The sequence below is a fragment of the Canis aureus genome, chromosome 10 (assembly GCF_053574225.1).
Source record: "Canis aureus isolate CA01 chromosome 10, VMU_Caureus_v.1.0, whole genome shotgun sequence".
Taxonomy (NCBI): Eukaryota; Metazoa; Chordata; class Mammalia; order Carnivora; family Canidae; genus Canis; species Canis aureus.
Window position 1 is genome coordinate 23024655 of NC_135620.1, and position 14659 is coordinate 23039313.

At 53.3% G+C, this 14659-nt stretch overlaps 1 protein-coding gene and 1 long non-coding RNA gene across 6 annotated transcripts in view; both read right to left on the reverse strand.

The window, feature by feature from the left end:
* The window catches only part of FSTL4 (follistatin like 4), a 398609-nt gene that overhangs the window by 109583 nt on the left and 274367 nt on the right, over positions 1-14659 (reverse strand). For all 5 annotated transcript variants that reach the window (XM_077911667.1, XM_077911666.1, XM_077911664.1 and 2 more), the window contains 2 exons: positions 13877-14070; positions 10653-10776 (listed from right to left, as the gene is read on the reverse strand). In XM_077911667.1, the coding sequence (XP_077767793.1) occupies positions 10653-10776; positions 13877-14070 (318 nt within the window). The remainder of the gene's footprint in view (positions 1-10652; positions 10777-13876; positions 14071-14659) is intronic.
* Positions 144-4689, reverse strand: LOC144322098 (uncharacterized). The gene is made up of 2 exons (XR_013387663.1): positions 3891-4689; positions 144-359 (listed from the first exon to the last, which is right to left on the reverse strand). It is a non-coding gene; the product is annotated as an uncharacterized LOC144322098 (long non-coding RNA).

The window sequence follows — 14659 nt, forward strand, 5'->3', positions numbered from 1 at the left end:
GAAGGCGCCCCGTGACTCCTGCTTCCTAGCTGTCCTCTCCCTGACTTTGAGCCTGCTGTCAGGCGCCGGCACACTTCTCGGTGCTGCTGCATGGAGGTGGACTTCGGAAGTTGGGACCAATGCAGGGGCTAGATGGGGCTGAATAGAGGAGTCTCTGCAAGTGCATTTATTTGTGACAGCTGGCAAGGGATGGGTGTTTGATGGGGTTTGTGTTGAAGAGGAAAACATCTCTCCATGGGGGACTTGATCACTCGGGAAGCAGGTGGATGCCCGTTCTATGTGATGGGGGGCTCCTTGGGGTTTCCGTCTCTCGGTAGAGCTGGAGCTTGCTGGTCCTGAGGCACTGTCTTTATGGTTGTCTGAAAGGGATGTAGGGGACTGTCTGAGACACCTGCAGCACATGAACTCGGACATGGGGAACCAGACAGAGAATGCAGGTGCTGGGCTGGGCCCTTGGCAGCCGCACAAGGGGAAGGCCATCAGACAGGGTTCAGCCTCACTGATTCCACACCAGGCCCTACCCTCGGTCACAGACCACAGCGGTCTCTCTGGAACTGGGTCTCTCTAGGGGAAGAAATGGAGGGTCCTGGTTAGAGCAGGACATGTAGCCAGGGCCCTAGAGTCAACAGGACTCAGTTTCCCTGGGCCTCAGTTTCCTTACCTGCAGGACTTGGGGGGTGAGGAAGGAGACCTGGCAGGTGCCTGGTACAGCATCTGGCATGTGGCCAGCACTCAGGTCAGGAGTGGCTCTGCCTGAAGGGCTTGAGAGCTTTGGGAAGACAGGGGAGCCCAGAGTGGCTACTCGAAAGAGCCACCCACCAGCCTATACCTCCCCCTCTGCCACCTGTGGAGAGGACAGAGTCCTCTGGGTCCAATTTCCACTCCCACCTGGATGTGATTTGCAATCCCGACAAGTGTACAAACAGTTGCTATGCCTGAAGCACCTGTCTGAACATGGCCCGTGCCATCTGGAGGGGAATGGTTCTCCGAGGGCTCAGCTTACGGGCTGCCTGGGGCGGCTCCCACACCAGGCTCCTTCCCACGTTCCCTGGGCAGATCACGAACACGTATGCAGCGGGACAAGGAATGGGATGGTGCTGGGGGTGCTGGCATCCAGGCCGAGGCCCGACATGGGAAACCACTGCCAAGGAGCCCCATGTTTTAGAGAGTGACGGTGGGCCACTGTGTAGGGGTGACCCCTGCTGGAGGTCCTCAGCTCAGCCTCCCCCTCAGCCCCCGGGTTCGTTGGAAAGTCACAGAGAGAACAAAACTGATTTTCCTTCACGTGCCTCTGCTGAGTCCAGCCCTTGTTCAACAAACTAGTTTGGCCTGTTTGCTTGTCCCAGTATCAACCTGGCGCCCTCGGGTCTGAGGACGGCAGGAGCTGTCCCAGGCAGAGGCCAACGTCTGAGGCCCCCAGTGATCTACCAAATCCTGGGGGAGCTGACATGGAACTCAGGGCTTTGAGCAGATGGTTGTCAGGAGGCTTGCCTCCTACCCAGAATTGGAACCTATGCTCCTCCGTCAGTGGGCAGCACCTCCCGCCTTCCCAAATCACTGCAGAGAGTGCTTAAATCTCCGTCCTCCTGTTGGCCTTGGGCCTCCTTAACAGAGTCCAGCCTGGGAGCACTGGGGAGGGGGGGAGGCTTGTCAGATGCCAGTGTCATAAGGGGATCTGAGGGTGGCTTTGTACTCTCGGGGGGAAAGCTAGCTCTTGGGCAGAAACAAGTTCCACCAGGAGAGCGTGAGTGGAATGGAGCACGGGGTGGGGCTGTCCAGGCTGAGGGGGTGACTGCAGATTACGTGGCGCCTTTCTGCCAACCTAGCGATCCAGCAAACCCAATACCTCTGTGGAGCTAACCGAGGGTGGGTAATAAGATGACCTCCAGCACTGAAGGGAATCCCCGGCTTGCTGTTCTTCATTCTCAACTGTTACAACCACTCTACCTTTTCTCTTTATTATCAGTAAAAAACATCCATCACGGCCCTTAATAAGCACCTACTATACACCAGGCTGAACATCTGCCTTACGGAAAGCTCCAAGCTTCTCCCTCTCTGCCCCCCCAACTGGAACAAAATGCCCCAGGCAACAACAACCTTGCCCCTCAGAGGCAGCCTCCTTTGTGTCTCCTTCCCTCTTTTCTGCCTCCTGGGTTTGTGGCTGCCCCGATCCTTCTGCTGCAATCTTCACGAAGCCACTCTTGGTGCTCTGACCTCTGCCCATATTTCAACTGTCTACCATCTTCCCTGCCCTCAGCCTGGGGGGAGAGCCTGATGGGGGCTGGGCCCTGGGCCAGGGCAAGGCGCCCTCAGCCTTTGGGGCTGGAGGGTTGCCGAGTCACAGTCACGATAAGGCAAGGACCAGTGAGCCACCTCGGAACACTGAGGGCCCCCCAGTGCTAGGGAGGTAACACCTGCCACCCAGGCCACCCCCACACTGAGACTCCAGTGGGACTGACAGGCCCGGAAGGCGGAGGGCCTGTCAAGTTCAGCCTTGCCCTCTGGGCTCTTGCCTGGAGCCGGGGGAAGTGGCCTCGGCCTCAAGGGGCCCTTTTGAGATCTGGGCTCTGGGCTGCTCTGCCATTCACATCCCAAGGTTTCTCAGCACTCAGTGCCAGGGAGCAAGCTTGGAAATCCGTGATGTGACCTTCAGTGCTTAATTGCACGTTGAAGTCCTTTGAAGTCCTCACAAAAGCTTTGCAGAAACATTGAGATTTACGAGGACAATATGGTGCTATCCTGGTAAGAAGCTGACATTTAAATTGTTCTCATTTTATATCTTTGTAACGAAATTCTTTGTTTCCTCTGCAGCCATTTCTGAGTATTTGCTAACATTCAGAGAGCTCTCCATACCATGCAACATCTCAAGTTTCTCTGGAGCGCTTAATGTCAGGCCGGGCTGTGTGACAGGAGATCAGAGCCTGACCTGCAGACCTGCTGGGAATTCTTACCCAGGGAAAACCCAGGAACAAGGTATACAGCTATCCTGCCCCTGCCTCTCCCTCCAAGCAGAGGGTTTAAAAAAAAAAAAATCACCAAAGCATCATATTTTAATGAGTTTTCTTTGCAATTTGTATATAATAGATTTTCAATAACAACCTGTAATTAGTTCATTTTCTACTATTCAATTGCTCTGCACCGAGGCCATTGACAGCTTCCAGCTGGGATCTTTAAAAATGGAAAGTGCTTGAAGACTCAGCTCCAGACAATGCTGGAAACTGCAGGCTGATAATGCAGCTGTAAGGAGCAAACCAGTGAGGATGGAGATGGGCAAGAGGCAGGAACTGGCGCCAGCACACAGCAGTGCTGGCTCAGAACCGACCCTTCTAGAGTGTGATGAGGGGCGGGATGGCCCCACCCCAGAGCCCTGGTGTATGCACAGGGGTCCCTGTTTGGCAGCCCAGCTCCCCAGTGATCCTCACCGAACATCACCCCCACTCCAGGGGCCGCCAATGGCTTTTCCGGCACAGCTGGGGCAGAGAGGTGTGAGCGCGCCCTCAACTGCGTTTGTGCCCTCAGCAGAGGAGAGCAGCCTGGAAGGACAGAGCTCGGGCACTGGGGAGGCTCCACACACAGCAGCCTTGCTTGCTTTCCTGTCCATCATCAGTGGAGACTGGAAGCCTCCAGTGGTGAGAGCAGCTTCTGAGGCTAAGTGCAGCCCTCCAGCTGGACACCCGGGGCCCGGCCCGGGGACTTCCCTGGGCCTGTACATCTGCAGACCCCTGGAAGGCTGGCTGTGGGCTGGGAGAGGCCGGCGCGGATCCAAGCGAGGTGGGCTTGCTCCTGCCCCAGCCTCTCCCTCCCAGTGCCGCCCCGGCAGCCATCGGCCCCGACAGCCTCCTCTGGCACCCCCGGCCCAGTGCCCCTTCAGGGCTGCACGCGTTACCCACCTGTCCGGCCACCTCTCTCTTCGTCCTCTGCCTGGTCATCTCCAACGTGGCGTTCAGGCCTCAGCTCCCATGTCCCTTCCTAACCTCTCGCTGGAAAGCAGGTCCTCCCAGCAAGCCCCGCACCCAGTTATTCTCTGCCCCAGCTCCCACTTTGTTTCCATGGTTGTCTGTCTGCCATCGTGGTTGTCTGTCTGTAAGCTCCTGGTGGGCAGGGTCTGCCGGCTGGGCTCACAACTCTGGCCCCTGCCAGAGAGCTGCTCTGGGCCTCTTTCCTGATCTTCTCCCTTCCTACCACTCTCAGCCTCTGGTTCTGAACCTGTCCTCATGCGTGGTCTTGCTTCCCTGGCCTGGTGCCTCTGAACTGTACTGGTCAGCTGGCCTGCTCTGCTCTGTCACTAACCTGATCGGGGAGCGGGGCTCTCTGTGTTCAGTGGTTTTGCTCAAGAGGCCTGCCCTCCTACCCTGCCAGGGCCCAGCTTTGGAGGGGGTCCTCCAGGGGCCAGGCTCTCCAGTTTTCCAGAGGGCATCCTGTGTCATCCTCTGTGGGTGTCGCCTTTGCCATTGTGATGTGGCCTCAGGTGGGAGGGAGGGGGCCCTGGGGGCCCAGCAGGGGTTGTGCTGGGTGGGTGTGTTTCAGGTTCTGGAAGCTCCACTCAGAGGAAGCACAACCCCATATTCAATGCTAAGGAATTTTCCTAAGGTGCACTGATATGCACAGAGATGGCAAAGCCAGCCTCCTGGTGGGATGGCAGGAGCCCGAGGGCCTGTGCCTGGTCCTTTCACAGCCAGGGGTGGGGCGGGGCTGGGGCTCAGCTGTGGGCCACTGCGGAGCTGAGCTGCGGCACAGAGCAGGAGCCCTTATCTCCACACACAGTTGTCAGAGGTAGAGGCAATTAAGCAGCGGGCAGGTGGCCTAACAGCCTAACAGAACACTTATCCTGAGGAGGGCTGAATGGCCAATTAGTGGCCCTGGGAGCAGGATGTGAGCTTTATGCGGCAAGGAGCTTTTATCTTCATTAAGGAAGCATTAGGCCAATGTGGGCATCGGGGCTTACCTCGAACCCGTCACTCACCCAGGTGATCAGGGTTGTCTGGGCTGCTAAGGAAGCCACCAGGGTACCCTTGCTGGTCTGCTCCAACTTGGCTGGTGCTCCCCCACCATGGGTCCTGCCTGTGGGACTCCAACAAGGCGCTTCCTCTGCTCCCCCTGGAGATGGGCAAAGACCCTCTGGGACCTCTGGGGGACAGTCACACTGTGTTTGGACCTCTCTGCTTGCCACATGTATTTCTCCTCATACTTCATCCCCTCACTGAACGCACATGTGCCAAGGGTCTCCTGGGTGCCAGACCCCACTCTAGGCATGAGCACACGTTAAGCAAACAGCCTTTGGGATCGTGGAGCGTCTGCACTAATAGGGGCAGGATAACAATAACAGGGCACAGGGTGCTGGGCTGAGATCTGGGGGCTGTGGGAACACATGCAAAATTTTTCATGTCTGTCACTGACCTCCCCTGTTCATGATCACTTAGCACTTACCATATGCAAGGTATCACTCTAATTGTCTTACGTTATTATCTCATTTAATCCTGAGTATGCTTCTGTTGTGGTTTTTATGCCACTTTATAGATGAGGAATTTGAAGTTCAGCTTTAGTGCTGGTAAAGAACTATCCAAGGTCACATAGCTAGTAAGTGGCAGAATGAGGATCTGGACCAGGTTTGATACTTAACCATCAGGCCACAGCCTTGTTATCGTGTAGAGGTGAACCTGAGGATGTGACCACGCAGAAGAAGATGTGTGGGGCTCTGTGGAAGGAAGAGAAATCAAGGATGACTTCCTAGAGGAGGAGACCACTGAGCTGGGACTTGAAATTTAGGGAAACCCATTGTAGGGACAGCGAGATTCTCCTTACTAGAGAATGCTGATGAGTTGTCAAGTACGTTTAAATGCATGAGAAATCTCTGGAATTAGGCATTTGGGTTTGAGCATGGTTCTGCTACCTGCTGGCTGTGTGACTGTGGGTTAGCTACTTAAATGTTCTGAATTCCTATCTCTTCATTTGTAAAATTGGGTCGTAATACTTAGTGCTGACGCATGATTAATGTTAGGTGTTGTTTTACAGGACTCAATATCAAGAGGTCCGCTATCAACTTAAGTCCTAGTAATAAGCAGAATGATTCAGATGGTACCCTGACTTCAGCTTCAGGTGCACATAGCGAGCTCATATGGAATCCTCTTTGGAAGCCCTCTCTCTACGCCTGAGGTGAAGAGAAAGCACCATCCCCTCTGTCCTTGGAGTGGCGGGGAGACTCCCAGTACTGCTTGTGTCCTAATTTTCAATTCCTCCTTTGGCTGCTCCAATTTAACTGTTTTATACCTCTGAGTAAATGAGGGACCAAAGACAGTGAATCAGATTTTTGGACACGTGATTTGCAAGTCTTCTGTGAGGCAACCAGTTTCTCCCTTGGGGGTTAAGGGTGTCATGATAGCTGGGGCGTCTGGGTGGCTCATTTGGTAAAGTATCTGCCTTCAGCTCAGGTCATGGTCCCAGGGTCTTGGGATCAAGCCCCTTGTTGGGCTCCCTGCTCAGCAGGAGTCTGCTTCTTTCTCTCCTGTTGCCCCCTCCCCCCGCTCATGCTCTCTTATGCTCTCTTTCTCTCTCTCAAATAAATAAACAAAATCTTTAAAAAAAAAAAAAAGGGTGTCATGACAGCAATGGTCTGGGCCTCCACCAGCACTGGGACCGGAGCACAGGGATCAGTTGCTCTCCAAACTCAAGAATGGAAGACATAAAGTTCTTGATAGACTCCATGCTCTCTACATTTTGCTACTCACAAGAATTCAGGAACCAAACGGAAGAGGATAAAGCAGCATCCTCGCCATCTGAACGGAGTCTGAACTCATCTCATACAGATAAGGAGCCGGATAGGCTGGATGCTGTTTAGGTTTAGCGCTGTCTCAGCTCGGGGGTGAGGGGTGTGGGGCGAAGGCGGGGGAGGGGTGCTTGGGGGCCGCCTGAGATAGTGGGTCCGGCATGGTGTCTGGCCTGTGGCTGGCATTCCTCATTCCAGAGGATAAAGACATGGAAGGTTAGGTGTGCCTTCCTTCCATTTTGCAGCAGTGATGGCAGAAACGCAGCTATAAATTCGCCAGGTGACCGTTCCATCTGTTTCACGGAGTTGCCCTGGATACAGACTTATTGCCGTAATCAGATGAAATCACCGTTCCCTGCCTGCGTGCCTGGAGCCGAGGGAGGGTGTCCTGCTCCCACACAGGCGGCTCCCCACGGCTCTCTGGCCGCAGGTTCTCCTCCCGGACATGACACATCTGTGGTCTCAGAACATGAACCCGTGAAGCCCTTCATCCCGCACTGCTCGCTGCACAAACCCTTCCTTCCCGTCCAACACATTGCTCTCACAGGATTAATTAAAAGGACAAGTATCTTTCTAAAAAGCAGAAGAAACTTCTAATGAATTTAAAGTGAGAGAAAAATCCTCTTTCAGGAAACATGTTTTCCCCACGATCCCAACCCAAACATTCAGAAAAGTGCAAAAACATGCATTATTGAAAAGCTTTTTGAACGAGCAACTTTTAGATTAATTTATTGTGATGAATGGACAGGGCCGGTGCGCATCTTTCTGGCCAAGGACCCTGGAGCCTGGGCCTCTGCCTCCCAGCAAGGAGCAGTGGTTCTGCTGCCCCTGTGTGTGCAGGTGGAGGGGAGGGTGGAGGACATGTACTCAGAGGGCCCTGTGTCCTTAGTTCTGAGATCCGGAATGCCAAAAGCCACTTGGAGAGAATGTTTAGGTGATAGATGGAAGCCCCCCTCCTATGTCACTCCTGTCACTATACAGAGATGCAGGTGATGGGGAGACTTAGCTCCATGTGACAGTTGGACAGAAGCGACTCCCATGGCTGAGGGACCTGTCCTCTGCACCCCTGCCTGGAGAGGGGTCATCTGTTCTGCAGAGACAGGAGGAGGGTGCAGCCCCACCACAAACCAACTCAGCTGAGTACAACAGCCACCAACCTGGGGTTTCCGGCAATGCCCTCAGCCAGCTGCAGACAATGGCAAACACTGGTCCAGCCTGAGCTAAGCCAGCTGCATGAGAAGACATGATTTAGGAGACCCTCTTCCCCTAATACCAAAAACTTAATACAACCCACTTCTCAGGGAAAAGTCCTCCAAACCCATCCTTCCATAGAGTGGCCAAGTCTTGCCAGGAGTCACCCCAAAGACCCTGTCCTGCTTGGTACCCAAGGACACCAGCAAAAAAAAAAAAAAAAACAATTTCATAGTCTCAGTCTTTGCCAGCCCATCAGCTCTGGTGTTTTAAAATTAAATCCAAAATGTTCTGCCGAAATGTTTGAGATATTACTCTCTGAGTTTTAGTGAGGTTTCCTTAATGTCCATTGATTTCTGGGTAATAAGTTGTACCTATATGTCTCATTTCAATTACCTATTTAACATTTACTGAACCATAAATCCATTCCCAGAGCTATGGGAATTCAGCATAGAGTTCCTATGACTTTGAAAAACCATTGACGCCACATGCTTTGAGTGGCCACATGTCAGGCCTTTAAGGCTGGGTGAACTCATTTTGTGGCTTCCTTAATGGCTGTGAGTTTACATTTTATTGCATATCTATTTTTTTGGGTTGGGTTGTGATGAATGGTTTGGCTGCCTGGTTCAAAACAAGTCCAAGGCGACGGCAGAATTCAATTTGCTTTAAAAAATGATGATTATAAAGCTTTTCAAATAATAATCCAGGAAGGAAGGAAACAGATACCACCTCACTCTGCATGGCCAGAGGCGAAGCAATGACTTCCCTCCTCTCCCACGGGTAGCTCACGTTTATAATGATCTTCATTAGAGAGGCCAGAGAGTCCTCTTTCGTCATGGGCAACTAGGACACTCCATTTCCTCGAGGATAAAGCCAGCAGTTTGCTGTTTGGCCTGGATTGATTCCCAGGAACAGGACTCACGGAGCAGAGGCTTCTGCGGTGCCGGGTACCAGGATTGAGCTAAGCAGTACCATGTTCTGCTTAGTGATGTCATCATGAGACATCTAAATAGTGATGCCTGGTGCAGCCTGCAAGTCCTCGAAGTCCAGCCTTGGCCCCTAGCTCCTAAAATGTGCTGACCTTTCCTTTCCTAGCATCTTTTGCAAAGAGGCCTGAAGCCAGAAAGCATCGCTGGGAATATCTTAGAGCTGTCCTCAGGACATTGGTTGCTGCTTTCCTGACATGGAGAGCTGCTCTCCCTGTCATCTGCCCTGACATCTCCTCTTTTCTTGTTCACGTTCTATGGGATTAGAGTCCTCAGGGGGTCTCCATTTGGGAAAGTGGAGAGAATACTGCAGGAGGCAGTGGTGAGGACAGAAAGGAGGGTCTTGTCCAGGGATGTGCAGGTCAATGCCTAATGACTGGCTCTCCAGAGGAAAAAGCATCCCCGCCCCTTGCAGCATTGGTGTGGTATACATTTCTGCAGTGGAAATATTCCTACCATGGCTGGTTTAAAGCTATCAGTTGTTTAACTACAAAATTCCTGAAAATCTAATAATTGGTTCTCGTGAGCTAGGTCTAGGGAACTGCTGATACTGCCACACATTCTAAAACTTTGAGATTTATTTCAAGGCATAAATTACTCTATCCACAATACAAATACCTCCCACAGCAGGTGAAGCCTACCAGTCATTTACACCTTATTATGAAATACTATACATCGATACAAGTGTCAGGAGCAGGCAGGGAGGAGGAGGACGGGGAGCCTAGCTAGTCACAGGATATCAAGCAGAGCCCTGTAATTGGGGTTAGACTTTGAGCCTTGGCAACAGGGATGCTGTGAACCAGAAAGGCACCTGCCACCACCATCCCATGTCAAGCTCATGGACACTTCCCACAGGGAAGAGTCACATTCCTTTCTCTCCTCCTGTCATATGAGGACCTCTGCCTCCTACCACAAGAGCCCTTCCTGCCAATGAGTCAGGAGGCCTCCTTCCCAGGCCTGGTGAATGTTTGCAATAATAGCACCAAAGGGATGTCAACGCGGAGCAGGAATACTTTTCCGAAAAGCAGAACTCCTGGTAGAGGTTGGGGTTGGGGGAGAGGATGCCGCGATCTGTGGTTCAGAATCCTCACCGCACCCTGAGGCTTTCATATTTACTCCCTACATTCCAGGGCCTGCTGTGGGGAGCAGTGAGCTTGCTGGTCCTGTCCAACGATGCCCCACGCAGGAACACCAATGACCTGCTTTAAGCCGAGGCCGAGTGTTATTTGACATAACAGGGCTTCCTCTCTTTGGGCCCAAGAGTGTCCCCCCTCTTGTCTCACGTTTGGGCCTGGCAGTGCCATCCCCTCTGCTCACTCCTGAACTATGTGAGCTCTCTGCTGAAGCTCCCTACTCCTGCCTGGCCAAGCCTCCAGAACCCTCCTGCAGGATTTGCCCCCGGTGCGGCCAGGCTGCAGTCCGGAGAAAACCCTAAGAGCCACTCCTTCCAGGCGCAGTCATAGACTCCCCCAGACACAGTTCACCATCCAGGGCTTCTCTAACCATACCAAGGAGAGCCTTTCTCCAAAAGGAACAGAGCAAGCACTCCCTCTTCCCACCCATGCTCCTTTTGCCCTTTTCTTAAAGCTCAGGCTTGTTGCAAAACAAATGCAAACTGCTTTCATGTATAAAAGAAACAACTCAAGGGTGACTGCAGAGCCCTGCAGCCCAGAGGCTGATTGCACATGGACCCTGCCCTGGGGCTGACTTACGGAAGGCTGTGTAGAGCTCGTGGAGGGCCAGGGAGCCGTCATTGTTGTAGTCATCAAATCGGAGGAGGTCGCTGGGCGAGCACCCCAGGAAGTCCTCCTCCAGGTCCTGCTCCTTCAGCACGTGCTGTGGGTGAGGAAAGGGATGAGGTCAGAGCAGGGAGTGAGCGCAGGGCTGTGGGTCTGGCTGGGAGATGGCTCAGGTCAAGAGTGGCTGCAGTTGCCGCCTGAGAGGGGGGGGTGAGGGCTCCTGTGATAGCTCCACGGGCCATGGGGAGCACCCCACACTCTGCTTTTTTCTTGCCTGTCTCTCTCTCATTCTAGAGATAAGGCTCATAGAGGGCAAGGAGTTTCCCAAGGTCACCCAGTGGTGGGGGCAGAGTCAGGGCGAGTGTTCAGGCGTTTTCCTCTCCATCTGGGTGGACGGACCCCCAGACAGTCTCAGGCCTGGTCCTTGGAGATCCTGGTCTACCCTTTTCTGCCACAGATGGGAAAACAGAGAAGAGAGGGGCTTGATCAGATCAACTCAGCAAAGAAAGAGCGGCTGAGTTCCCAGAGCATGGGAATCAAGGGCTCACGGTTCCCAGCTGTGTAGGGCGGCGAGGTCACTGGTGCATCAATGATGCCTGGCTGCCTTCCCTTGCGCCTCCCCAAAACCATCCCTCCCAGATCTCAGGACAGCACCTCGGAGCCACAGCACCCTTCCCCCCAGAAAGGGGGCGGCTGCCATCCTATGACTTGGCCTGAGTCCCTGGCCTCTGGCTGCCCTTGGGATTCCGGCATGGTGCTGTGCATGTGTCCTTAGGAACTTTTCTCTGCATGTGGCCTCCTCAGCACCACGGGCCACAGGCCAAAAGGTGATCCGTGTGGAAATTCCAGGCACCCTCTCTCAGCTGGAGCCAGAGGCTGGGGTGTCTGGAACTCAAGCCGTGCAAGGAAAGCGCTCAGGATGAAATCTCAGAAGAAAGGAAATGATTTCACTTTATTTGGGGGGGGGGGGCAGGGGAGGCCGGAGACATTTTCTCTTTATTTAACAGTCTCAGCTTGGCCTGCTATATTAAAGGCAATTTAATGTGATAACATTAAAAAAAAATGACCCTTCACCCAGCAAGTAAGTGTTCAATAAAAGGGAGATGAACCATAGCGCTGGAAATCAATCTTCCAAAGATGGAAATTTCCCCTTGTCTATTTCTGCATTGGAAATTGATTGACTTTTCAGAGGACCCACAAGTTTTTCCCTGATGCCTTTGATTCAGTGTCAAGGAAAGACCCACTTTAGCTGGGCTCCGCTTGGCAGTTTTATGAAATGGACTTTAAATACATTAAATTTCAAAGAGGAAATCATAGCTCAATTACCACGCTTGTTAACGGCTTCAGGTGCCCCGGGGCACTTCCCCGCCAGGTTAGAGCGACATGCCCAGGAAGGTTCTGTTTACTTGTCAGCCACCTGGGAGCCACGCAGGGTTGGGGGTGGCGGGAGCCCACAGGTGCTTCTATCTGAGACAAGCCAAAGCTGCCTGTTCCTGCACAGCCTCTAGCATGGGGAACTGCTAGATGGTTCTTCTTTCAGGTAACTGTAACCGATGGGACCTGGGCTTTTTCCCTGAGTGGCTGGGGTCCTCTGTGGGTGGCTGGGTCTGCTCCTTGGGGTCGTAGCCACAGCTAGGAGCCGAGAACCCCTGCAGCTGGTGGCACGATAGCTGAGAGGGCTGGGGTGATGTGAGCCTGGGAGGCTGTGGGCAGCAGGCCTCCTGGAAGGCAGGCTCGGGATGGACTGGCATGTGTTGCCCAGTGTGGATGAGCAGGGCAGGATCTGCAAGTGCCTTAGGATATGCGGTTCCCAGCTCACACTGCTAAGCGGGCTCCGGGCTGGCTGCAGTAGAGGGCCTTGTGTGGCAAAGCCTCCAGGTGACTGCTCTGTACTCAGGTTTTGTGAGTACTTTCTGGCCTCACAGACCTTGAGAGGACAGGGTGGAGGCTTCTGGTGGGAGCCATGCTGCCCCAGGAGACTCCTATGCTGTGAGGACAACAGGTGCACATGCATCAGCCCACCTGTGTCTGGCCTGAGCACTGTCATGTGCTTGGCAGTGAACACAATGCAGGAGAGGTGCCTCATTTCTCAGAGCTCGGGTTTCCTCATCTAAAAGTATCTGTGAAGTGGAGATAATGGTAGTACTTCCTACGGCAGAGGATGGCTGTAAGGTTTGAGGGGGAAATAATAACAGAGATAATGACGGTGGCATTGACTCTGAGGCTATGCCACGTGCCGGGCACCATGTGGAACACCCCACATGCCTTGGCTCCTTAAGCCGGCCCACTGACCCTGTGAGGGTCACAGACAAGAAGTGGAGGCACAGTGAGGGGAGGTTGGCTCCCAGCACCCACTAGCTAGTAAATGCCGGAGTGGGGGCTTGAGCTCAGGAAGCTTGGCCAGAAAGCCCTTGTGGCCTACCTGGCCTGTCTGCCATCAGCGTCCTACAGGCCCTCCCTGCAGCTGGCAGGGGCTGGTGCCCCAGGATTCCTCCTTCTTCACTTTCTGCTGTAGAAGATAACTGCTCCAGCACCCCACCCCCCACCCCCCAGGGCTGGAGTCAGGGACACGTGTGCCGTGCTTGCGGAGGAAGGCAAACCACAGGGTCCGATCCAAGTCTAGTGCTCAAATGGAAGCACACAGCTTGGGAGTAGACACAGGGTTTCCTGCAAGCAGGCAGCCTGGGCATTGGTTTGTTGATATCTAGACCCCAAAGAATGGCAAGATCTCTGGGGAGAAGACTTGGGGTTGCCCAGGTGATGGCCCCCGAGGTGCTTAGGGGAAGCCAGACCTACTGGCTTTCAACGTTCCTGCTAAGGAAAGCAGACGACTCAAGGAAGAGAAGATTAAATTCCTAACGAGAACATCAGAGACTTGCCCCTCTGAAGTGCGTCTCTTGCCAGCTAGCTGAGAGTGCTTCAAAGCTTGTTTGTAAATATTGGCTGAAGGTGGCTGGTGGGAAAAAGACGTTGACGTCCGTTTGTTTCTAAGATATTCCCAGAGGCTGTGAACACAAGCTCTGTGACTCCCCGGGGAAGGGCTGCTCTTGCAGGAGAGAGGCCCCCTTAGTGTCCCATTAACGAGACAGTTACAAATGATTCTGCTCACAGGGATCTCCCTGGTTCTCTCCATCTATAACGCCCAATGGAAAACTGGGCTCCTTCACGATTCAGTTTTCAGCGAATGCTGCACCCACCTGAGCCAGTTCAGAGCTGCTGAGTTGGCCGTCCCCATCTGCATCCAAATCTGTAAACAGAGATTCCACCAGGAGGCGCTTCTGGGAGGCAGGGTCTTGTCTGCTGTCCCCATCTGGGAGTGGCCGCTGACGGGTCTGGAGGGCCAGAAGGACATTCTTCAGGCGGGCATAGTCAGCCACGGTGCATGGGTCATCTGGAAGAGACCATGAGGTTACTGCAGCAAGGCTCCTCCGTTACTGTGGAGAGAATGTTACCCAACCCTCTCACAGAGAGTTCTTGGGCATTTACTGTGGGTCATGGGGGGAGCACGTGGGGTAGATGGGGCTGGTCTGTCCGTCTGCCTGCCAATCCATCCTCTCGATGTTTACTAAGCACTGAATACAGCTTCACAGGATACACATGCTGGAAGGAGCCACTTTGCTTAGCCCACAAATATTTATTGAGCACCTACTACATGCCAGACATAAGAGCAGCTGCAGTGGGGAAGCTGGCCCAGGGGAATTCACAGTGGCAGCCCACAGCAGCTTTAGGAAAGCCGGCCCCAATTCCATTCTGTAATAGCTCGTCTTTGCCTTAATCCCACCTTAAAGGCTGCTTTTGAATACTTGGCCTCATAGATTAGGGAATTTGAGTTAACAGGACTAATAAGCCCTGCTTGAGTTAATTAAGTACATTCCCAGAGCTGGTTTACTTCAAAACAAACATGTGTACACAAGTCTATGACCAAGAAACAAAAAGAAGCTTTAAGAAATTAAAACCGAAGCACACAGCCTGTGACTCCT